Source organism: Saccopteryx bilineata, chromosome 3 (genome assembly GCF_036850765.1).
Source record: "Saccopteryx bilineata isolate mSacBil1 chromosome 3, mSacBil1_pri_phased_curated, whole genome shotgun sequence".
In the NCBI taxonomy this organism is placed as follows: domain Eukaryota; kingdom Metazoa; phylum Chordata; class Mammalia; order Chiroptera; family Emballonuridae; genus Saccopteryx; species Saccopteryx bilineata.
The window spans coordinates 281,196,124-281,222,308 of NC_089492.1; the positions used below are offsets into that span (position 1 = coordinate 281,196,124).

General features: G+C 45.0%; 1 protein-coding gene across 6 annotated transcripts in view; it reads right to left on the reverse strand.

Moving 5' to 3' along the window:
- Positions 1-7,726: 7,726 nt before the first annotated feature.
- ACTL8 (actin like 8) overlaps positions 7,727-26,185 on the reverse strand; it is a 93,029-nt gene continuing 74,570 nt past the window's right edge. For 3 of the 6 annotated variants that reach the window (XM_066265156.1, XM_066265157.1, XM_066265162.1), the window contains 3 exons: positions 11,767-11,985; positions 10,509-10,934; positions 7,727-8,830 (listed from right to left, as the gene is read on the reverse strand). In XM_066265156.1, the coding sequence (XP_066121253.1) occupies positions 8,093-8,830; positions 10,509-10,934; positions 11,767-11,985 (1,383 nt within the window). In that variant the 3' untranslated portion in view covers positions 7,727-8,092. The remainder of the gene's footprint in view (positions 8,831-10,508; positions 10,935-11,766; positions 11,986-26,185) is intronic. The other 3 variants (XM_066265158.1, XM_066265160.1, XM_066265161.1) reach the window with 1 other exon arrangement.

A 26,185-nucleotide genomic window follows, 5' to 3' on the forward strand; every position in this document is an offset into this window, starting at 1 on the left:
AGGCAGCTACCTAATACATAACCCTGCAGGTGAGAGGCTTTCAAATCTCCTAGAAAGCCAGCTCAATCAATGCACTCACAAGACCATGCTAATATTTACCTCAACGTCAGACAATTCTGCAAGCAGCTAATCTAAATGCATCCTGCTGGCTGTTGGAGCCATCCACTTTTGCTTAGGGCAGGATTTAAATCAAAAGGAGCCAGCAGATGTCTGGGGGAGGTGCTTCAGGCAGAGGGAACGGCAGGGGCAAAGGCCTGGATACAAGCACACCTGTCCAGATGCGGACCAGCGGAGAGGCCAGTGGGGCAGGAAGGCAGCGAGAGAGGGAGACAAGAGGTCAGCGTGTAGCAGGAGCCAGCAAGCAAGGGCCTTTATAGACAGGGCCCACTGGGGACTTCAGCTTTTCCTCCGAGTGAGAGGAGAGCCAAGGAGCACCTTTAAGCAGAGGGGCCTATTTTTTTAGGCCGAGTGTGATGGGACATCACCTTTAACAGGCTCTCCTCTGCCAGCATGTGCATTGAGAATAAACTTCACAGGGGGCCCAGCTGGCGCCACGTGGGCAGATGGGAGTTCCTTGTAGGAACCCAGGTGAGAGATGGTGGCGTGCAGAGTGGGTGAGCAGTGGCTGTTGCCGGGGACATTCTGAAGTCAGGGGCGGGCGACAGGAGGATTATTTACTGCCGCACTGGCTTATCCAAGGTGAATCTGACTTTCAAGGTGTTGGCCACCGGGTCAACGGTTTTGTTTAGAGGCAGCCTTGGCTGACACTGACATCTCTCTTTTGACTCTAATGTGCCAGAAGCTAGAAGAGGAGGCTCTCCACATTAAAGCTGTTAACGGCCTCGGAGCAGGTGTGAGCCAGGGGAGAGAGGCCAGCTCTGCCGAGCCTGGTCCGGGAAGTGCTGTGCAGCCCTTGGGCAAGTCAGGCCTTCCCGAGCGGTCTGTCTACATCAGGCAGCTACCTCTACACTGCGGCAAACTCACAGCCTCCAGCATGGCCAGCAGCCCCGGAACAACAGTGGCTGTCAATGTCAACCATCCCTCTAATAGACTAGCCAAGAAGAGGATTAATAGTATCGCAGTCCCAATCACAACAAGAATAGCAACCAACATTCTCTGCACATTGATTAAGCGTCAGGAACCACGCTGAGCATTTTGCTTACAGTAGCTCACGTAATCCTCTATACATGACAAGACAGGTGCTAGTGATATCCCCATTTTACAGATAAGGAGTTTGAAGCTCAGAGATACTAAATAATCAGACTAAGGTCACACAGCTAGAAAGTGACAGAAACTCGGGTCTCTAACTGTTCCTTCAGTCCTTTGTGATTCCCTGCGAACCAGGTGTCACTCACAGGGGCGGCCCCTCCCAGGGCCCACGCTGACTCTCCTCAGTGCATCAGCATTGGCTGGCCACCTTTCTCTTCTGAGGCAGGCCAGCCCCCCACACCCATCCCCTCCACCCACCTCCACCACTGACTCCCCGTGGCAAAGCCTCCGCATTTCTTAGCTGGAGAAAGACCACCTTAACTCCAGGTCAAAGACCAAGCAATTGCAAACAGGCATTATTTTTAGAGTGATGAAAACCAAATTGGTTGCTTATTGCAAAGACAACAAACGAATACCTTAGCAAGGCCCACGGGGAACCTTTTCAACGACTATGTAATGTCTAAGATGTTAGACTAAATGATGAAACCAGAGGGGATATTTTCCCCCCAACCTCAGATGGCCTCCTGGTAAGCCAGGTCCTTTGCGAAGAACACACCCCATAAAATCCCATAATACAGACAGGACTGATGGCCTCTCAGCACCATTTTGCAGATAAGGAAACTGAGGCTCAGAAAGGCTAAGTAAGTTGCCTGGGCTTGCACAGCTCGTAGGGGTGGAGCAGAGATTCCCACATCGACTCACTGCCTGCACAGCCCACTCTCCCAACAACAGTGAAACTAGTGTGTGAGGGAATGTGCCCTGAACCACACTCCCTTCCGCAGGTTAAACATCACACCTGCAATTTTGCTTTACTTGCTTTCAACGAACCCACTCTTTCCTTCATAAATCACACAGCGTCCTGCCCTTGTCAGAATCACAAAAGGCCCAATTAACCCTGAATACCGTGGCCCCTTCTCTGCAAACTTCCCCCAAACTCACAGCTTTTCAGGCCTGCAATATTACAAACCTGGTAGGAAACCAGCACAGCAAGCAAGCATGCATTCTATAGCGACCCTGTGTGTGGGGAGGGAGGACCCACAAGCCTAAAAAAACCACCCACGGCAGCTAAATTCCAACTGCCAAGCCTTTATTAGTGGTGATAAAAGAGAGCAAAAATGCACAGGGCTTTCTACTCCCAGGTGGGGGCTGCAGTCCCAGGAATTAGTCATGTTTTGACTGGTAGAGTTACAGAATTTATAATGGAGGCCCTGGAGAAATTAAACACAGATTACAGCCAACACCCTCCCCCCACTGAATGTCTCCAACGGGAACAGTACACGGGGCTCCGTGGGGCCCTCCAGGACCCTGGTTTGCTGGCCTGGAAAGCTGGATGAAGATGGTGACCCACACTATGGCTGGCTCCCCACCTCCCTGGGGTCATGTCCACTCCTCATAGAAACCGGGCAGCGGGAATCAGTTCTGTCCCCTGAGTTCCAGGCAGCACCATGCCCCCAGCAGGGCTCAGGAACGCTTGTCCAGTGAATCTGCGTCCCCATTCTACCACTATCCTTCCTAGGTTCAGTGTTAGTCTCTTTCTGGAACATCTGGAGAAGTGGCCTGAATTGGGGCCACTCCAGTGAACTCTATCTTAATTAAAGAGTCGGACCCACCTCTCACACTTTGATTCGAGGGCCTTTAGAAAACACCAAAGATGCCTGTGAGCAGTTGTATCTCAAGAGCCTAAGTCTTTAGTAGGAAAAGTTCAACAAAAGAACAGGATGAAAAGGAATCTTTGCAAGCAGCATGCCTGAGCTTTGGGGCTGTGCTTTGTGAGTCTATGTGTGGCCGATTGCCCCTAGTCTTTAATCCCGGCTTTTTGTTGCAGAAGGGTGACTCAGGGAGAAAATTAACCCTTATTGAGCACCTAAAATGCCAGGCCCTCTGCTAAGCAATTTTATAAACATTCTTCAATTTAACAGAGCCTAGAAAAGGGCTCAGCACAGGGTAGGTGCCTAATAATGTTCACTGAGTAGCTAAATGACTTTATGCCCCATGTCAGCCCTGGGAAGTAGGTACTATAATCACTTCTTTGCAGATAAGACAATAGAACAAGAAAGGGGTGGTTCTTTGCCTCGTGCAACACAGCATGCAAAGCAGGGAACAGAGTTCAAGTCCAGAGGTCTGATGGTGACACTAGAGCTCTTTCCTGTCATCCTTGGTTCCTCCTTTCTCAGCAGGGACTGGCTTCTTGGAACAGGTGATCATGGATGGGGCGGGAAGGAAGGAGAAGCCCGGGAGCTGTCCGGGGCTTGTAGTGCTGAAAGGAAGGGCACACGGAGCCCAGCGCAGACTCCCAGATGGGGCAGGGCACAACTTGCCTTCATCACAAAGTCATTTCACTCTCTCACCTTGATGAACACTCTCCCCAATTCCCACATTCCCAGGTGCCTCACCTGCCAGCATCCGGGCCGACGTGCTCTAAAACTGACGATCAGACAGCTGCTAAAATAATGGGAAGGAAGATCTGTTTGTCTCTCAAACCCACCACAACCCCAAGTATCACCAACACCAAATCTCCAGTTTCAGGCAGCAGAGAGGAGCTAGGTCCCAGGCAATGCAGAACATTTAGCTTAGAGTCTCATGGGATGCACGTTTTCATGATTTGTTATTGCTCTGGTCGGGTCCCTCTCTGGGCCATTCTCCAAGCTATATACCCAGAGCTCCAATTCTTCCAGTGATGTCATAACTCTCCTTAAAATTCCAAGAGGGCATCCCCCTCACTTTCAGGATGAAGTCTCTACTCCTTGGCATGACACTCCATGTCCTTCAAGACCTGGCCTTACCTACCTCCACCTTCATCTGTCCCCACTTCCTACTGCCCTCACTCCCCAGCCATTCTAAGTGTCCCATCTTTTTAATCCCTCATACCAGGTTGTCAAAGGAAGCTATGGGGCTGGTGGCAGGGACAAGCATTTCATAAAAAAAAAAAAAAAAAAGAACAGCATGTGCAAGTCCTGGTGCTCTAGCAAGAGTCATCTCGGGCATCACTTCCTACGGAAAACCCCTTGGCTGGCCGCCTCTCCCCGGCTAGCCGTCTCCATCCCTGTGCCAGCTCCATGTGAAGAATGTGCTTCTGCTCCGTCACTCAGACTAAGGAAGAAACTGCCCCTGCAGCGCTTCCTCCTGGACAGTAAGCCGGGGCTTTATGATGTTTCATTCATTTTGAATCACTAGTACCTACCTGCACGCGAGCAAGTAAAAATAAACAGAAGAGCCAGGTGTTTGCCTAAGAACTTGTTCAATAGAGGCCGGTGTTTACATAAACAATAACAGCTAACCCTTACATGCCTGGCCCTTGCTAAGTGCTTTATATACCTTAATTAATCAGAGCCATAGAGGAATCATCAAACCCACCATGAGGTAGGTAGGTAAGTACCTTTATTAGGCCCATTTTACAGATGGGAAAACTGAGGCACGGGAGGGTAAGTAACTTCCTTCAAGGCAACAGAGACAGTAAGAAGCACAGCAAACATGCTTATCCAGACTGGCTTCGGTCCTAGCCTTCGTCCGCTTCACCATCTGCCTCTCTAAGGAAAGCTGACCTAAAGGTGAGGGAGGCAATGAAGCTTATGAGGGCACTAGTGTTAACACTGACTTTGTTCTCTGCATCAGCAGAACCTAAAGCTTCTACCATGGTCACCTCGGGGAACTTGGGCATGCAAAATCCACCCAAACCCAAATATATACAAGGATCCCAAGCCTCAGCCTTGGCAACAGAAACTAGCAGGATTGTACCCTCACCGCTGGGAATGGCCTGGCGAAGGGCCCTCCCCTCTGTCTCCTCCGCCAGCCCCACCCAGCCCTCCCTCCCCAGCTGCCAAGACCCTGGCTCCCACCCCCCCTGCACCTGGCTGCCCCTGGCAGGCAGCCCCAGACCCCTCGTGGAGGATAAGCTTCCCCCGGCTCTGAGCAGCTGCCAGGCCTGGCGTGCCAGAAGTTCTGCGTTAGGTTGATGGCCCTGCACAGCCCCATGAAGCTGCTATTTTTAATTTAATTGGAGAGTCAGAGGAGAGAGACGATACCCAGTGAGAGAGGTTTAAAAGCTTTCAGGGTGGGGAAGGGGGAAAGAGAAGGCGAAGAAAAGTTTGTAATTATACACCAGGAAGCCAGATTTGATGCTTGAACAGAAAGGTTAAATGTTACATTCAGAATAAAATAAGAAAAAGAGTTCTGATGACAGTTGCCCAGAGCTAAATAAGGAGGAAAAAAATACCCCTTGCTTTGCTCCCCCTGGTCCCTCATACCCATTTCTGTGCTTCCCCCCTACTGCTGTTTAAAGCTCAGGAGTACACAATAAACCGGCTTGGAGCACAAAGATCACCGCTCAGCATATCAACAGCTGATCATTACCCAAAGGCAGCGTTCCTTCAAGTGTGCAAAAATCACATGTTTCATCTCTCAGGCCAAGAGATCCAACAGGGACCAGAACAACTGGGAAGGTGATCTGGCACAGCAGGTTAACAACATGGATTTGAATATGGATGGACCTAGGTTCAAATCCTACCTCTTCCAAGGGACAGATGCGGTGGGTCGGCTCATCCAACGCCCATGTTGCCTTCTGTTTCTTTTAGCGACCCTTAAGTAAGGCGACATACACAGAAGTCTGCAGGTGAGGCATTCTTAATATAGAGGTAGACTCAGATGACCTACTCCTTTTACCTTTGGCTCATCTTAGTTCCTCCTCAACCCCAAATCTTAATTTATACCTGAGAGACTTGGAGATGAAGCAACTTGCCCAACTTTGCTAATGACAGGGCAAGCCTCCAAGTGTGTGTGTGATCCCAACTTCCCAGGACCTCTGCCAGGCTGGTTCTGAGCTGTTCCACTAAAGAGGCACCATTCTAGGACCCACTTCGTTTCCTGGGGACCACCAATGGCTCAAGTTGGCTGATTAATTTATGGCCAGGAGAAAAACAGTTCACATGTCAAAAAGCAAGGAGAGTTGGGCTCTGACCTCCAAATTCCTCCTCCTGTCTCTTAAGCATCAGGGTTCCTTTGACCTCAGTCCTCCACCCACTGTCACTCTATTCCAGCTCCTAACATTGAAACCAAGAGCCTCCTAACATTGAAACCAACCCCTTTCAGAAGTAACCATATAACACAGAGGTTAAGGCCTAAACTGGGCCCTGGCCAGTTGGTTCAGTGGTAGAGCGTCGGCCTGGCATGCAGGAGTCCCGGGTTCAATTCCCGGCCAGGGCACACAGGAGAAGCGCCCATCCCCCTCTCCTCTCCTTCCTCTCTGTCTCTCTCTTCCCCTCCCGCAGCCAAGGCTCCATTGGAGCAAAGTTGGCCCAGCACTGAAGATGGCTCTATGGCCTCTGCCTCAGGTGCTAGAATGGCCCTGGTTGCAACAGAGCGACACCCCAGATGGGCAGAGCATTGCCCCCTGGTGGGCATGCTGGGTGGATCCCAGTCGGATGCATGTGGGAGTCTGTCTGACTGCCTCCCCATTTCCAGCTTCAGAAAAATACAAAAATACAAAAAACAAACAAAAAGGCCTAAACTGGATTTGAACGCACTTTTGCCACTTACCAGGGAAAAAAATTATTATGGCTTCTTTCTTTCTCTGTATTAGTCAGGTAGGCAACATAGCTGCTGTAACAAGCAACTCCCACATCTCAGTGGATGAACAGAGTAGTAGATTCTTCCTCATGTCCCATTGCAGTGCAGGTTGGGGAAGGGGCTCTGTCCCACCCCATCATGCAGGCTCTGCTGTCCCCCGCCCCATTGGAGCCTCTGAATCTCATAGGCTGACAGGGATATTTTAAGGGCTAGGCACACATGAACTGGCCAGTACTTACGGTATGGTCACGTGGCGCTACCTAACTGCCAGGAAGCTGGGAAATGTAACCTCTTACAATGTGCGGAGGAAGGGGGGGGCATAGTCCCCGACTGTCCCCAGTGGTCTCTAACCCAGTCTACTCCATCAAAAATAGGCATCCCTCCAAACCCCAAATCACAGGGCTTTGTTACATTTGATTTGTTTCATTCTTTGTCATCAAAAAGACATTTATGTCTATGTCCCCACAGTAGACGGTGATCTCCCGGACACCAGAGACCTCATGCATCTTTTTCTTGTCCATGTCCCCAATTCCTAGCCATAGTACCTGGCACAGAGTAGGTTCTCAACTGTTTACCAACTGTTACACCGATAGGAACTCAGACTTCAGCAGAATATTGGAACACCTGGGATGAATGGAGGAGAATGTGGAAGGGGAAGAAGGGGAGGCTGCAGGCCTTACCCGTTCCACTCAGTGGCCAATGCTGTCCATGGGCCCCGGGGTCCTCAATGGCTGCCCTGGCCCACCCTGATCCTCACATACCCTCCCTAGCTCTCCCCAAGGGACAGCCCACTCTGTCCCCATTCATCACAGAAGCCAGCACTGGTTCTGAACAAGTAGTTTATTTGCATATTATAAAACAAGACCCTGGCCATGCAGGAAGGGCACTCCTCCCAGGCCAGGGTGTGGAGGACTAAAAGCTACAACTCTCCCAGCCCTGCCTTCCCTCCCCCCTACTCAAAAATAATTATCTTACCCCAGTTAAAACCAACTCCAACAGAAGAATGGACAACCCACGGGAGACGGAGACGTCAGTGAACAATGACACTGCTCTCGCCCTAATAACGACCGCCCCTGGAAAAAACGGACCCCTACAGGGATTCCAGGGGTGACACCCTGCTGTTCCAGGGGTTGAATCCCATTCTTGAAACAAGATAAAACCTCAGAACTTTAAAAATCCCTCGTGAGTGAGCTCATCAGAATCCCAATGCCAGCTAAGGCCATCCCTGCCCAGACCCTTCCACTGAAATTAATCCACCCATGCCCATCTGGTGAGAGCCGGGTTCCCCCCGAACCCCGCACCACCCAACAGCTCACAGCCTCTATCTCTCGTCATACTCCTCCTTGCTCATCCACTCAGATTTGTAACTAGACAGATGAGCCACAACAGATGCTCCCAGCCAGACGCTAAAGTTTCTTTTGGAACCTACCCACACGGTAGAGTTAGCACTGGAGAAATGATCTATGACCAACTCCTTGTACAGGCGCTTGGTGAAGCCCGGGTAGAGGGTGTTCCCCCCACAGGCCATCACATGGGAGGTGAGCAGGGGCTGCAGGGGGGCTTCGCAGGCCTTGATGGAATCCACGACGGCCTGGGAGAGGCTGGGCCCTTGCATGTCGAACACCTGGGGGCTGAAGAACATCTCGGGGGCCACCCGCTGCATGGGGGTCAGCTCCACGGAGGTGCCGTCCGGGAGCCGAAAGGTGTTACTCTCATCCGAGCCATTCCGCTGGCGGAGGTCCAGCGCCTCCCCCAGATTCTGCGGCACGTAGCACTTGCTCATCTGAATGGTGTTGACCGTATCCATCCGAAACAGCCGGTTTGGGCTGCCCTCTTCCATAAAGAGGCTCTTGCATATATAGGTAGCAAGATCCTGGCCGGCGAACTCCAGCGCCTTGCAGCTGGGCTGTAAGGGGCGGCCCAGGTAGAAAGGCTGCACTCGGGTCAGGCCATGCCCAGAATCAAGCACCACGCCGGTCAGGAGGCCAGAGGCATACAGGGACATCTCCAGCTGGTCAGCTAGGAGCAGGGACGGGACACACAGCGACTCAAACATAACCTGCAAGAAGGGAGAAGACAGACACACAGGGTACTTTCCTTGAACAAAGGGCCCGATCCATTTCTGTTTCACCTACCACCACGCTAGGCCCAGCTCTCAAAATTGAAGTCAGCACATATGTGTGTCCTAAGGGACTTGTGGACTGCCCCCAGAATGCGGGGCCCAGGGCCCTGGAGCTCCTGCTGTGGTAACAAGGGAGGAACTCTAGAGGGTTAGAAAGAGTCAGATTTGCCGTCAGGAGCTTGCTGAAAGCCTTTCAGGAGACTATTTTGGTGGAGGGGTGGGGAGAGCCGACAGGCTGCCAGAAATGGTGGTGAGACGCTGGGTTATGGCAGCAATGGGGGAGGGAGTGGGGGGGGGCCATGGCCAAGGGGTGGAGGTGAAGCCTGAACCATTTCCTTAGAAGACGGAGGGAGAGATTAGAAAAGAAACAGATGCAGCATATTTCATGACACTGCCTCTCAAAAACTGGGGGCATAAAGAAAGGAAATACCCCCGCCTCCTGGTAGGGGAGGACTTGTTTCTTGTTGTTGTTTCAATAAAGATTTTCCAAATGCCCAGCCAGAACTTTGGGGTTTGCCAAAGTCCCTAGGCTGATTTTCTCCTCCTGCCTATCATCCCCTCGATCTTATGGAGCACTTACACATCTCCCCAGTTCCCTGGCTCTGGGTGCACCCCAAGTTCCTGATGCTATAGATGCAGACAGGTTCCAACAGGCCACCCACCCACCTTTTCGGGCCCACAGAGCCATCTTCTCCCCTCGGTGGAAGAAAGCTCCCTCCATTCCCATAATCAGTATGTTGTCCCCCATAACAATGATTCGGTTTAAGTATGGCCAGTGCAATATTTGGGACATACTTTATTATGCTAAACCATCAATCATGGTTCATCTGAACTGCTAATCTAACAGGGCAGCGCACATTTTATCTAGCAAACTTACAATAGTAAATATTTTATGGGCTCCACAGTGTCTGATGCAACTACTCAACCCTGCTGTTGTAGCATAAGTAGCCACAGATATGTAAATGAGTGGGTGTGGCCATTTTCCAATAAAACTTTATTTATAAAAACAGATGCTGGGCCAGATTTGGCCCACCAACTGTTGTTTGTCCATCCTTGATTTAAAATAAAACCCAAGCGCTTCCCACAGCTTATGAGCTCTGGCCCCTGCCAACCTCACCTTTCTGTCTCTCTTTTGCCTCTCTCCCTCATGTGCTGGGCTCCAGCCTCACCAGCTGACATCTCCTCCTCAGAGAAGCCCTCCCTGACCACCCTCTTCAAAGGGGTTCCCCCGATCCTCACCGATCAGCAACCACCCCACTTTATTTTGTTTCTAGAACTGATCACCTGGAATTCTTTTCTGTTAACTTATTCATGGTCAATTATTCCCCTGAAAGATAAGCTCTTAGACAGCCGGTATGTGATCTGTGAATGTGACCAAATATCCTGTGTCTCCCAGTAATGCCCTTTCTGGAGCATTCTACCTGCTGGGTCTCTATCTGTGGGAGGCGTCTCCAAGAGTCCCTGGTGCCCAGTGCTGGGCACACATGAGTTACTCAGGCAACGTCCGTGGGGCAGACGATTAGGAAAGAAGACAGACATCCTGTGGCCAATCATGTCTGGACACAAAGTGCCCGCTGCTCCCGGCTCCCCAGTGAGAGCAGCCCTGAGGCCTTACCTCCAGGGTCTTCTTCCGGTCCGCAGGCTCCCTCAGCGGGGACTCTGTGACCAACACAGAGCAGTCCTCATGTCGCTGTCTGTGTTTCTCCAGGACAAAGGACCAGAGGCACTCCACGCCTTCCCAGTTGAGGACACGGCCACGCTGGACGGGGTAGCTGTAGGTGTCCGGGTGGTAAAGGTCGATGCCGAGACCCAGGCGGCGCCGGGCATAGCTGGGGCCGGGGTTCTCCCTGCACGGGCTGTAGTTCACGATGCTCGGGACAACCATCTGGGGTTCGTTCCAGCCAGAGAAGCCAGACTTCACATAGCCAGACCCGTGGTCGATGACGATGGTTGCCGTGGTCATGGCAGAGGCAGAGGCAGAGGAGCAGGTGGGAGGCGTCTTAACTTGGCTCCTCGAGGGCGTTTGGCAAACTAGGGCCACCTGCGGACAGAAAGGAGGGGGTTCTCCGTGAACCTATTCTGGGCCACCATAGGCTGCTCCCACTCTCCATTCGGAGTCAAACCACAGGTTCCACAGAAGCCCGTCCGTTCCCTCTTCCCAAGCCTTTGCACAAGCTGTCACCTGCACCCAGGATGTTCTTCCCATCCCAATCTCCCAATCATCCTAACAAGGCCCACCTAAGGGCCTGGCTGAGAACACGTGTTTGTGACACCAGGTGGGCACTCCTGCTCTACAGCAGCAGAGGTCGGGCCCTATTCCTCTTTGTAGATTCAACAAGAAGTTTGTCACCCAGGAAGTACTTGGTGGTGGCTGGCTGACGGAGTCAAGGACACATGGAACACTAACCATCAGCCTCAGGGGCCACCGCACTCAACAATAATAGCGGAGTAGCAACAGCAACATGAGCAGTCCAAGGACAACGACAACAGCTGTCGCTACCGCTGCTGAAGCACACACCCTCTCACTAGCACGAGGAGGAACAGTTTGCCTGTCTGGCTGAACTACGTAAAACTGCCGTTTGTCACTCGCAAATGGTCAAATATCAGCAACCCCGTACGTTCTGATCTGATACTCATTTAATCCTCACCGCAATCTACAATACAAAGCAGGTACCACTGTCACCCTCATTGTACAGGTGGGAAAACTGAGGCGGGGGTGGGGGGGCATTCACATTACTTTCCCAGGGCCACACAACTAATAAAAGCAGAGTTGAGAGTTAAACCCAAATCCAGCTCCGGGGGGCCAGACTCTGATCATCGGGCGAGGGAGGAGAAGATACAGGTTTTGAGTCTGAGCTGAGCAGCTAACTTACATAAGGGAGGCTGTGCGCGAGGCATCTCACCGCGATTCTGGTCAGTGTCCTCATCTGCAACGCGGGGAGCATAATAACCTCCACGCTGAAAAAGTAGGTGCGGCCGCTCCCCGATTTCCAGGCTTCCTGGAAAACTACGGTATTGGTGACAAGAGAGTCACATAGATCTACGGAGAAATCGACCCACCCGAGAAAGGTCACCCGATCTTTGACAAGGTGCTAAAACAACGAGATGGGGGAAGAACAGTTGTTACAACCAATAGTAGGGAACACCTGGATATCCATATGAAAAAAAAAATCAACTTGAATGGATAGAATATGTCACCCCTTATAAATAATTAAGTCAAAATGGACTGTTTGTTAAGCTTAAAACTATGAAACTTTAAAAAAAAAAAACAGAGAAAATCATTATAACCTTAGGTAAGGGAAAGTTTTCTTAGATGCAACATCAATAGCCTGATACATAAGAGAACAAATTGATGGGCTGGAGTTCAGCAAACTTGAGAACCTTCACTCTTCAAAAGATCCTGTTAAGAGAATGGAAAGATGAGCCACTGACTAGGAGACAATGTGTACAAATCATCTATCTGATAAAGACCTTGTATCCAAAAAGAACTCACAAAGCCCAATAATGAGAACAACAACCCCATTTGTTGTTAATGGGCAAAAGATTTAAACACATTCAGAAAAGAAGATATCTGACAAGAAACCCACGGAAGATGCTCAACATCATTAGCTGTCAGGAAGATGAAAATTAAAGCCATACGGAGACACCTACGAGACATACACCTACGAGAATACCCCAGAGGCAGATAAAGGCCGTACTTAAAGGCCGACTGGGCCCAGTGCCTACGAGGAGCTGGAGGAACTGGACACCTCCCACGGTGGAGGGCTGAAACGAGCACAGCCACTTTGGAAGCAGTTTGGCAGCTTCTCGGAAAGTTAAATAGACACCTACCATACCACCTGGTTTCTCTACTCCGAGGGATCTGTCCAAGAAACAATGAAAAGTTATGTCCACACAAAAACCTTTATGTACACGTTTATAGTGGCTTTATTCATAATCACCGGAAACTAGGAACAACCTAAAAATCCTCCAACAGGGGGGTGGATACACAAATCTCCATTCAGTGGAATAACATGCGGCAATAAAAAAAAAATCGAGTAAGGGAATCACATGAGTAACTCCCAGATGCATTCAGCAGAGCAGAAGCAGCCAGACTCAAAAGGCTGGAGACTGGGTGGCTCTATTCCTATGACATTCTAGAAACGTACGGACAGAAGACAGATCAGTGGCTGCCAGCAGCAGCAGATGGGGAGAGGGGTTGACCCCTGGGGTCAGGGCGGAATGTGGGGTGATGCTAGAACCCCACTATGTCCTGCCTGTGGAGGTGGGCACACAACTGGAAGTGTTTGCCAAAACTCTCACAACTACACCCTAGAAAGAATGACTTTTATATTAGGTAAAGGAGTTTTAAAGGAAAAACCCAGGTGTATGGGGGCAAATAAAAGATTTTCAAAGTGACCTTGCAGAATACAAACAGCCGCGTGCACAGCCGACTCAGTGACCAGGATGCACGTGGGCGTCCCATGTACAAGAGACATCCAGATAAGCTGTGCAGCCCATAGGCCATGGCTCCCAGCTAGCTGCTCTGTCTCCATCTCTGGACAGCAGCTGCTACTTCCTGGCCCTGACCAGCGGCTCCCCTCCGTCACCGGCCTTGGGGCACCGATCAGGCCGCCACTGCCTTGAATCAGCTCTAACATCAGATGGAGGAGAGCACACAGGAGGAGAGGGGTGGAGCTGAGCCACCCGTGTCCCCGTCACCCACTGGCTGGCTGAGTGATAAATCCCTCACATTGCGACACCCGGGGGTCAGGGAGGACCGGGCACCTGGGTCACATTTGGGACTCTGGCTCTGCCACTGACCTCTCTGAACAAGAGTGGGGTGGCTGATGGATGCTTCCGTGGCCCTGGCATTTGGAACCACAGGAGCTGCCAGCAGGGCGATGTCCACTATGGCTGTCAATAGTCAAGATGACCATTGAGAGGGACTCCAGGATGGTGAACCAACTGACCCAGCCTGGGGGCCTGAGGGCGGGAGCCTGGGGGCCACTCCTTTCTGGGACCAACACTGTAGGAAGAAAGTCTGAATGGCCCCAAGCAGCCAGCTCCAAGGACAGAGATAAAATCTACATGTTCAAAAGCATCTTACCGAGCCATCTAGTCTACAAACACCCACTGAGCACCCACGGTTCCTGCCCTCCCGGGGCTTACAGTCTACTGAGAGGACTGTCAGTAAGCACCAGGTCAGATGTATCCATCCCAGGGGGCACTGTTGCAACAAAGAAAAATAAAGTGTGGTATGAGGGACAGGGAGCATGAGAGGCATGGACGCATGTCAGAAAAGGCCTCTCTGGAAGGTAACATTTGAGTAGAGAACTGAATGGAGTGAGGGAATAAGGCATGTGATCACCTGGTAAAGCATTCCAAGCCAAAGGAATAGCAAGTGCAAAGGCCCTGAGGAAGAAATGGCTAGACATATTCTAGTAACAGCCAGGAAGCCAAGACAGCAGGATATGATGCGTGGGGAGAAGGGTGTTGAAGATTCCCACGGGCCTTGCAGACCTTTGTATTGAGCTTAGAATAAACTGCAGAGGGCCAGAGGAGAAGCAGGAGATAAACATAGATGACAGTGACCTACATGGCGTGGTAGCAGCAGAAAGGAAGAGAAGTGATCAGAATCGGGGTACAGTCAAGAAAGACTGATATACTAAGTGTGAAGCAGGGAGAAGAATAAAGGAAGACATTAAGATTTCAGCCTGAAAGGCTGGAATGGAATATCCATTTACTGAGACAAATTAGACTATATAAGGAATAGATCTGGGGTAGGGAGGAATGTTATATTGGACATGATAAAAAGTTTGTGATGAATAGTAGACACACATGAAGATATCTAAAGGCAGAGTTTATAGATGTCTGAGCTGGAGATAGAATTGGAAGTCACTAAATGGATGGAATTGCAAGTTCTGGGGAAGGGTGGGATCAGGAGGGGACTCAGTGTAGATGCAGACTGGTGCATGAGGGCACTTTAAGGGCTAGAGACTGGGCCCTGAGAAGAAACCAGTAAAAAAGGATGAGAGGGACAGGCCAGGGAGGTAGAAGGGAAACCACAGGGAGTCATGTCTCAGAGGCCAAGCAGAGGAAGTAGTTTGAGACAAATCGAATGTGCAGAGAAATGAAGATGGAGGACAAAGGAGCTAACCATTGGATTTGGCAACACGGAAGTCATCAGGAGCCTCTCCCACACTGGCCCCTGCTCCACAAAGACATCAGCAGTTACAAAACAAGACAATGGTAAGGACGTATTCAAAGGTAAAGGACGTGGCCACCAACACAATGTATAAGATCTACCGGAAAGTTCTGTCCGTTTTAGTAATAAAACAAAATACAAATTTTTCTTACCGTCAATAAATTTTATTAAATAATATAATTGCCGTTATTATTAATGATTTCTTGCCAGCATGAGGGCAATTTGTATGTCCCATTTTTGAAAAATGTTTTATCTTTTTTTTTTTTTTTTGTATTTTTCTGAAGCTGGAAATGGGGAGAGACAGTCAGACAGACTCCCACATGCGCCCGACTGGGATCCACCCGGCACGCCCACCAGGGGGCGTCACTCTGCCGCGACCAGAGCCACTCTAGCGCCTGGGGCAGAGGCCAAGGAGCCATCCCCAGCGCCCGGGCCATCTTTGCTCCAATGGAGCCTTGGCTGTGGGAGGGGAAGAGAGAGACAGAGAGGAAGGAGGGGGGGTAGAGAAGCAAATGGGCGCTTCTCCTATGTGCCCTGGCCGGGAATCGAACCCGGTCCTCTGCACACCAGGCCAACGCTCTACCGCTGAGCCAACCGGCCAGGGCGAAAAATGTTTTATCTTTTGATGCAAAAAATTGAACCAGTGCTTGTTTGATATCTTCATTTTTGAATTTTTTGCCCTTCAAAAAATTTTGTAAGGACAAAAACAAGTGATAGTCGGAGGGTGCTAAGTCCGGGGAATATGGTGGATGTGACAAACATGCTTCTGTAGCATTTCTTCCTTGTTGAAATTCGTAAAAATTACAGTGGTGTAAATGAACTTTATCAGTAGCCATGGGTACACTATCGCTTCACACATAAGACTAACGTGAATCAACTTTGTTTTAGTTAATTTGCTACGTCAGTATGTATACATTAAGTGATAAAAGTAGAGAGGCATACATGCGCCAAATAAACATGTGCTTACGTGTCGAAACTTGTTGTGATAGAAACGGACAGAACTTTCCGGTAGACCTTATATGTTTTCTGATCCTGGATTATAAAACAAACAAATAAATAAATAACTACCAAAAAGAACAATGTTACTCAATAGATAAATTAAAATGGAATACCAAAAAAACTTCAAATAATCTAAAACAAGGCAGGAAAGACAATAGAACGAACAAGAGAACAAATGGAGGAGACAAAAGGAGTAGACCAATCTCCAACCATATCAACAGCCATATTACAATAAAATGTCCCAAGACACACCACGTGAAAGGCAGAGAGCCTCAGACTGCAATAACAACAGAAAGACCTAACTTTGGGCTGTTTACAAGTCCACTCTAAATAACAATGACAAAGATTAGTTAAAAGTATAAGAGGGGGGAAAGATACACCATACAAAAGTGAATCAAATGACAGCTGGAGCAGCTACCTTGATATGGGAAAAAGTAGGCTCTAGAACAAGGACCCTTACCAGGAATAAAGACAGACACTGCACAATGACAATAGGGTACATTACCAAAAGGACAAACGACCCTAAATACATACACCTCTGACAACAGATATTCAAAACTTCCTGCAAAGAGAACTATATAGAAAACTCTACCAGCCTGACCTGTGGTGGCACCGTGGATAAAGCATCCACCAGGAATGCTGAGGTCGCCGGTTCAAAACCCCAGGCTTACCTGGTCAAGGCACATATGGGAGTTGATGCTTCCTGCTCCTCCCCCTTCTCTCTCTCCCTTTCTGTTGCTCTCTCCTTCTCACCTCTCTAAAATGAATAAATAAAATTTTTTTTAAAAATTAAAAAAAAAGAAAATTCTACCATTCTGCATATAGGCTTCAATGCCTTTTTCAGAAATCGATAGAAAAAGTAGACGCATCAAGTTGATGGTTTAGAAATTCCATATCTTTGCCAATTTCTTAACTGTTATTTATAGAACACTTCATCAGATAATAGCAGAATATACATTCATTTCAAAAACACATGAAATTCTCATAAAGACAGGCCATATGATAAGCCACAAAACAAATGTAGACAAATTTAGAATTGGAATCCTGTAAAAGTTTGTTTCCTGATCCTAAAGGTATTACACTAGAAATCAAAAGCTGAATGGTATCTGGGAAACTCTCAAATATTGGGAAATTAATGTAAGTCTAAATATTAGCACAGGAGTCAAAGAAAATATTAGGAAATAATCTGAACTGAATGAAAAAAAAAAATACAACCTATCATAAGTGTGAAATGCAGCCAAAGCAGTGCTCAGAGGAAATGGATAGCATTAAATGTTTATATTAGAAAAAGAAGAAATGTTTCAAATCAATCATCTAGGCTTCCACCCTAAAAAAGTAGAAAAACACCAGAGTAAACCCAAAGCAAGCAGAGGATGAGAATAATAAGGAGCAAAGTAACCAAAACTAAAAACAGGAAACTAACAGAGAAAAGTCAATAAAAGCAAAGCTGTTTTCTTTGAAAAGATCAATAAATTGATAAACCTCTAGGCAGACTAAGAAAGAAAGAGACAAGGCACAAAGGGATTGATTTCAGAATGAGGTGACATTACTTTGACTCTACAGACATGAAAAGAATAGTTTTTTGCCTATCAATCTGACAACTTAGGTGAAATGGACAAATTCCTTCAAAGACATAATCTACCCAAGTTCACTCAAGAAGAAATATATAACCTGAAGAGCTCTATAACTATTAAAACAGATAGAATTTTTAGTTAAAAACCTTCCAACAAAGAAAACTTCAGGCCCCAATAGCTTTATTGGGAAAGTCTACCAAACATCAAAAAAAGAAAAAAAGACATGATATTGATTATATAAATATAATCTCTTCCAGAAAGCAGAAGAGGAGAGGACACACCCCAACTCATGCTGTGAGGGCAGCATTACCTTGACACCAAAATCAAAGGTATTACCAAAAAAGAAAACTACAAACCAAAATATCTCATGAACATACAGATATTTTACAATTCTCAATAAAATATTAGCAAACTCACCAATATATAAAAAGAATGAGATATATCAACTAAGTGGGACTTAATCCCAGAAATGTAAGGCTGACTCAACATTTTTAAATCAATGTTAATTCAAAACCACATGACCATCTCAATAGATACAAAGAAAGCATTGGACAACATTTAGTGTGTATTTATAATAAAAATTCTCAACAACTAGGGATAGAAGGGAATTTCCTTAAGCTGATGAAAGACACCTAAAAAAACCTACAGATAAGATCGTACTTAATGGTGAAGGACAGAAAGCTTTCTCCCTAAGATTAGGATTAAGTAAAGAGGTCACCCACACCACTCATCTTTAACAATTAACTGGAAGTGCTAGCCAATAAAGTAAGGCAAGAAAAAGAAATAAAGGGCACAGAAATTAGAAAGGGAGAAATAAAACCATCCTACTTGCAGAAGAGATCGCTGCTATATAGAAAATCCCAAAGAACCTACAGAAAAGCTCCTAGAAGTAATAAGTGAGCTTGGCCAACTCACAGGATACAAGTTCAGTATTTTAAAAGTCACCTCTGTGTTATATACTAGCAATAAACAGCTGGAAATCAAAAATTTAAAAAGCAGTGCCATTCATAATAACATCAAAAGCCATAAAATACTTTGGTATAAATCTTAACAAAATAGATTGTAAAAGTGCTAAAAACCTATAAACACTAATGAAAGAAATCAAAGAACACCTAAATAAGTAAATACGTTGTGTCTATGGATTAGAAGATTCACTATCATTGAGATAGTCATTCTCCCTAAATTGACTTATAGATTTTTTTGTTGTTGTTGTTTTTTGTTTTTTGTTTTTTGTTTTTTTTCATAATTTTATTTTTTTAATGGGGTGACATCAATAAATCAGGATACATATATTCAAAGATAACAAGTCCAGGTTATCTTGTCGTTCAATTATGTTGCATACCCACCACCCAAAGTCAGATTGTCCTCTGTCACCTTCTATCTTGTTTTCTTTGTGCCCCTCCCCACCCCCTATCCCTCTCCCATTCCCCCCTCCCCCCCGTAACCACCACACTCTTGTCAATGTCTCTTAGTTTCATTATTATGTCCCACCTACGTATGGAATAATACAGTTCCTGGTTTTTTCTGATTTACTTATTTCGCTTCGTATCATGTTATCAAGATCCCACCATTTTGCTGTAAATGTTCCGATGTCATCATTTCTTATGGCTGAGTAGTATTCCATAGTGTATATGTGCCACATCTTCTTTATCCAGTCATCTATTGATGGGCTTTTTGGTTGTTTCCATGTCCTGGCCACTGTGAACAATGCTGCAATAAACATGGGGCTGCATGTGTCTTTACGTATCAATGTTTCTGAGTTTTGGGGATATATACCCAGTAGAGGGATTGCTGGGTCATAAGGTAGTTCTATTTTCAGTTTTTTGAGGAACCACCATACTTTCTTCCATAATGGTTGTACTACTTTACATTCCCACCAACAGTGTATGAGGGTTCCTTTTTCTCCACAGCCTCTCCAACATTTGCTATTACCTGACTTGCTAATAACAGCTAATCGAACAGGTGTGAGGTGGTATCTCATTGCCGTTTTGATTTGCATTTCTCTAATAGCTAAAGAAGATGAGCATCTTTTCATATATCTGTTGGCCATTTGTATTTCTTCCTGGGAGAAGTGTCTATTCATATCCTCTTCCCATTTTTTTATTGGATTGTTTGTTTGTTTGTTGTTGAGTTTTATGAGTTCTTTGTATATTTTGGATATTAGGCCCTTATCTGAGCTGTTGTTTGAAAATATCATTTCCCATTTAGTTGGCTTTCTGTTTATTTTGTTATCAGTTTCTCTTGCTGAGCAAAAACTTCTTAGTCTGATGTAGTCCCATTCATTAATTTTTGCCTTCACTTCTCTTGCCATTGGAGTCAAATTCATAAAATGCTCTTTAAAACCCAGGTCCATGAGTTGAGTACCTATGTCTTCTTCTATGTACTTAATTGTTTCAGGTCTTATGTTTAGATCTTTGATCCATTTTGAGTTAATTTTTGTACAGGGAGAGAGACTGTAGTCCAGTTTCATTCTTTTGCATGTGGCTTTCCAGTTTTCCCAGCACCATTTATTGAAGAGGCTTTCTTTTCTCCATTGTGTGTTGTTGGCCCCTTTATCAAAAATTATTTGACTATATATATGTGGTTTTATTTCTGGACTTTCTATTCTGTTCCATTGGTCTGAGTGTCTATTTTTCTGCCAATACCATGCTGTTTTGATTGTCGTGGCCCTATAATAGAGTTTGAAGTCAGGTATTGTTATGCCCCCAGCTTCATTCTTTTTCTTTAGGATTGCTTTGGCTATTCGGGGTTTTTTATAGTTCCATATAAATCTGATGATTTTTTGCTCTATTTCTTTAAAAAACGTCATTGGAAGTTTGATGGGAATTGCATTAAATTTGTATATTGCTTTGGGTAATATAGCCATCTTGATTATATTTATTCTTCCTAGCCAAGAACAAGGTATATTCTTCCATCTCATTATATCTTTTTCGATTTCCCTTAACAATGGTTTATAGTTTTCATTATATAAGTCCTTTACATTCTTTGTTATGTTTATTCCTAAGTATTTTATTTTTTTTGTTGCAATCGTGAAGGGGATTATTCTTTTGAGTTCCTTCTCAGTTGTTTCATTGTTGGCATATAGAAAGGCTATTGACTTCTGTATGTTAATTTTGTATCCTGCGACCTTACTGTATTGGCTTATTGTTTCTAGTAGTCTTTTTGTGGATTCTTTGGGGTTTTCGATGTATAGGATCATATCATCTGCAAAAAGTGATACCTTTACTTCTTCTTTTCCGATATGGATGCCTTTTATTTCTTTGTCTTGTCTGATTGCTCTGGCTAGAACCTCTAGTACCACATTAAATAAGAGTGGAGAGAGTGGACAACCCTGTCTTGTTCCTGATTTAAGGGGGAAAGCCTTCAGTTTAGTGCCATTTAATATGATGTTAGCTGATGGTTTATCATATATGGCCTTTATCATGTTGAGATATTTTCCTTCTATACCCATTTTGTTGAGAGTCTTAAACATAAAATTGTGTTGTATTTTATCGAAAGCCTTTTCTGCATCTATTGATAAGATCATGTGGTTTTTGTTCTTTGTTTTGTTGATATGGTGTATTACGTTAACCGTTTTACGTATGTTGAACCATCCTTGAGATTCTGGGATGAATCCCACTTGATCATGATGTATTATTTTTTTAATATGTTGTTGTATTCGATTTGCTAGTATTTTGTTTAGTATTTTAGCATCTGTATTCATTAGAGATATTGGTCTGTAGTTTTCTTTTTTTGTGCCATCCTTGCCTGGTTTTGGTATGAGGGTTATGTTGGCCTCATAAAATGTGTTTGGAAGTATTGCTTCTTCTTCAATTTTTTGGAAGACTTTGAGTAGAATAGGAACCAAGTCTTCTTTGAATGTTTGATAAAATTCGCTGGTATAGCCGTCAGGGCCTGGACTTTTATTTTTGGGGAGGTTTTTAATGGTTTTTTCTATTTCTTCTCTACTGATAGGTCTGTTTAGGCTTTCTGCTTCTTCTTGACTCAGTCTAGGAAGGTTGTATTTTTCTAGGAATTTATCCATTTCTTCTAGGTTGTTGAATTTAGTGGCATAAAGTTTTTCATAGTATTCTACAATAATTCTTTGTATATCTACAGTGTCCGTGGTGATTTCTCCTCTTTCATTTTGGATTTTGTTTATATGAGTTCTTTCTCTTTTTTCCTTGGTAAGTCTTGCCAAGGGTTTGTCAATTTTGTTGATCTTTTCAAAGAACCAGCTCCTTGTTCTATTAATTTTTTCTATAGTTTTTCTGTTCTCTAATTCATTTATTTCTGCTCTGATTTTTATTATCTCCTTTCTTCGGCTGGTTTTGGGTTGTCTTTGTTCTTCTTTTTCTAGTTCCTTAAGGTGGGAAGTTAAGTGGTTCACTTGGGCTCTCTCTTGTTTGTTCATATATGCCTGAAGCGATATGAACTTCCCTCTTATCACTGCTTTTGCTGCATCCCATAGATTCTGATATGTCGTATTGTCATTTTCATTAGTCTGTATATATCTTTTGATCTCTGCACTTATTTCTTCTTTGACCCATTCATTTTTTAAAAGTATGTTGTTTAGTTTCCACATTTTTGTGGGATTTTTTTCCTCTTTTTTGCAGTTGAATTCTAGTTTCAAGGCTTTATGATCAGAAAATATGCTTGGTACAACTTCAATTTTTCTGAATTTGCTGATGTTGTTTTTGTGGCCCAACATATGGTCAATTCTTGAGAATGATCCATGTACACTGGAGAAAAATGTATACTCAGTCACTTTGGGATGAAATGTCCTGTAGATGTCTATCATATCCAGGTGCTCTAGTGTTTTGTTTAAGGCCACTATGTCTTTGTTGATTCTCTGTTTGGATGACCGATCTAGAGCCGTCAGCGGTGTATTGAGGTCTCCAAGTATGATTGTATTTTTGTCAGTTTTTGTTTTAAGATCAATAAGTAGCTGTCTTATATATTTTGGTGCTCCTTGGTTTGGTGCATATATATTAAGAATTGTTATGTCTTCTTGATTCAGTGTCCCCTTAGCCATTATGAAATGGCCATTTTTGTCTCTGAGTACTTTTCCTGTCTTGTAGTCAGCATTATCCGATATGAGTATTGCTACACCTGCTTTTTTTTGGATGTTATTTGCTTGGAGTATTGTTTTCCAGCCTTTCACTTTGAATTTGTTTTTATCCTTGTTACTTAGATGAGTTTCCTGTAGGCAGCATACAGTTGGATTTTCTTTTTTAATCCATTCTGCTACTCTGTGCCTTTTTATTGGTGAGTTTAATCCGTTTACATTTAGTGTAATTATTGATACTTGTGAGTTCCCTATTGCCATTTTATATCTTGCTTTCTGTTAGTTTTGTGTCTTGTTTGATCCTTCTCTTTCGTTTTTCTATCTTTTGTTTTTATTTGGTTGTATTCCATACATCTTTCCTCTGTTGCTATCTTTTTTATCTCATGTGCTTCTGTGGTGGTTTTTTCAATGGTGGTTACCTTTGAGTAATGAAAAGGGTCCCTACCCTGTTCATTGTAGCGAACTATTTTGTGAGTACTTTTGCACTCCATCGTCCTTTGCTACTGTTAATCTCCATCTTCTCCCCCTCTTTCTTTTTGTTGTTGTCACAGTTTAAATTTGGTTTTATTGTGTTCTTCTTGGAGCTTTTACTTGTGGCTCTGTTTTTTTTTGTTCTTTGTATCTGATTGGAGAACCCCCTTTAGTAATTCCTGGAGTGGGGGTTTTCTGATGATAAATTCCCTCATCTTTTCTGTATCTGTGAATGTTTTTATTTCTCCTTCGTATTTGAAGGATAGCTTTGATGGGTATAGTATTCGTGGCTGAAAGTTCCTCTCTTTCAGGACTTTAAATATTGGGGTCCACTCTCTTCTAGCTTGTAGAGTTTCTGCTGAGAAATCTGATGATAATCTAATGGGCCTTCCTTTATATGTTGTATTCTTCTTTTCCCTGGCTGCCTTGAGAATTTTTTCTTTGCTGTTGGTTTGTGTCAATTTCATTATGATATGCCTTGGAGTAGGTTTGTTGGGGTTAAGAAAACTTGGAGTTCTGTTTGCTTCTTGAACTTGAGGCTTTAGTTCTTTCCACAGGCTTGGGAAGTTCTCATCTATTATTTGTTTGAGTATGTTCTCCATTCCATTTTCTCTCTCTTCTCCCTCTGATATACCTATTATTCTTATGTTATTCTTTTTGATGGAGTCAGATAATTCTTGTAGGGCTATCTCATTTTTTTTAATTTTTGAGTCTCTTTCTTCTTCTCTCTGTTGTGCCTCAAGTTGCTTGTCTTCTATTTCACTAATCCTCTCTTCTATCTGACCTGTTCTATTAGCTAAGCTTGTTACTTCGTTTTTCAGCTCGTGAATTGAGTTTTTCATCTCTGTTTGATTTGTTTTTATAGTTTCAATTTCCTTGGACATATATTCTTTGTGTTCATTGAGTTGTTTTCTGAGCTCCCTATATTGCCTTTCTGTGTTTTCTTGTATATCTCGGAGGATTTTTAGGATTTCTATCTTGAATTCTCTGTCATTTAGCTCCAAGGTTTCCAATATATTAAATTTTTTCTCCATAGATTTTTCCTCATCTAGCTGTGTTACCTCTCTTTCTTTTGTATCCATGATATTCGATTTTCTCTTCCTTAATGGCATCTGAGGGTGGTTTTGTTGATAGTATTAATGAGATTTAATAAAGAATAAAAAGTTAAAAAAAATAAAAATAAATAAAAAATCGAAAAGAGTTGTTTTTTTTAAAAAAATTAATAATGAAATAAAGAAAAATAAAATAAAATAAAAATTTTTAAAAAAAGGAAATTATTCCCCCCCTCCTTTTTTCCTCTCCTCTCCTCTCCCCTCTTTCTTGAGAAAATCTTGTGGTGGACTGTGAGTTATAACAAACAATGCCTGTGATGGAGGGCCTGAATTGGGGAAAAGTAATAAAGGGGCAAAAAAGAAAAAAGAAAAAAAAAAAAAGGAAAAAAAAATAAAAAAGAAAAAAAAAGAGCTATGGACCCACAAAAAGCAAATAAGGAAAAAATTTGGGTCAAGAATAAAATGATTTGCTTTTAGGTGTTGGTTGTCTAAGAGTTATGATGAGAGGAATAAGAGGAAAAAAGGAAAAATGGGGGGACAAATTAAAAACTTACTATTGTATTTAGTGGAACAAGAACTAGATAATATGGAGAGCCAGGGATGGGAGCACTGCTAGTGAGTTAAAAAGGTGAAGTAAAAACCCCCCAAAATGCCACAAACATAGGTTTGAGTCCCAGATAAGATAATTTGTTTGTTATTGAGGTTTGAATGAGAGGAGATGTAAAGGAGAAAGGAAGAAACTAATATAGAGGGAGAAAAGAAAGAGAGAGAGAGAAAAAAAAGAGGGAACCACTAAAAGAAGAAAAAAGAAAGGAGAGAGAGAGAGAGAGTTAAGGGTTTTGGAGTGCAACCCTCATAGAGAGAAAGGAAGAGAAGAGAAAAGATAATGGGAGATGTAACACTTATGGGTAGTGTAGTTCAAGGAGAGGAGAGAGTAAGACCAGTAGAGAGTTAATCGGCCAAATTGGAGGAGGAAAAAAAAGTATCAAGAATGAAGATAAGAGAAACAAACGAACAAATATAATAAAATGTGATAGGTTATAAAGTCTGCAGATTATTCTTGATTTTGAGAGGTTATCTTCTTGCTTTTTCTTTTCTCTCCCTCTTCCTGGTCGGTGACTCTGTACCCCGGGTTCTGCCCCTTTGGCACGCTCAGGTAGAGGTTTGCAGTTGATAAGTCTCTATGGCAATGTCATGTATTGTGCTTTAGTCTCGTGGGAGTCGAGGCTCATTAGCATTTATAGGCTCCGACAGTGAGAGAGTCCGTGTTCCTGGAGCCTTTCTCCTAGTCTTTCCTTCCTCAATTAGTAGCCTGATAATCCAGCTATGGGGTTGCTGCTGCCTCTGCCTGGATAGTAAGAGGCTCAAAGAGCTGGCAACTCCCCACTCTATTTCCACTCAGCACAGGGCTCTGGGTAAGGCTCAGTCAGTCAGAGCTGCTAGCATAATCAGGCGGGCTTTCCGCCCACTCAAAGACCACTGGCTCTGCCACTCTGTCCGGTAACACAAGCGGGCGCCCACTTCTGGGGGGCGCTTGGAGGAAACTCTCACTCACTGTCTGCGACCAGGATATCCAGCCAGCAGTCTCACGCTCTGAGTGAAACCCCCAACCGCAGGGAAAAGTTGCAGCGTTGGAATTGAGTCTCGCTCCGTCCCCGTGCGCGGCTTTTGCAAGGCGCTGGGGCGGCTCGAGATTCCGCTTTGGCCCACACAAAGGCCCCTGACTCTGCCCCTCTCTGCGATAACACGGGCGCGCACTGCGGAGGCACTCGGAGGAATCGCTCACTCCTTATCTGCGCGCGCACACCAGGATATGAGGCCGGCCGCGGTTCCCTCTGAGTGAAACCCTCACCAGCACGGAAAATCTCCACCGTTGGAAGTAGTTCTCACTCCCTCCCGTGCGTGGCTTTCCCAGGGCGCTGGGGCTGCCCAAAGACTCTGTCCTCGGCCCACAGAAAGGCC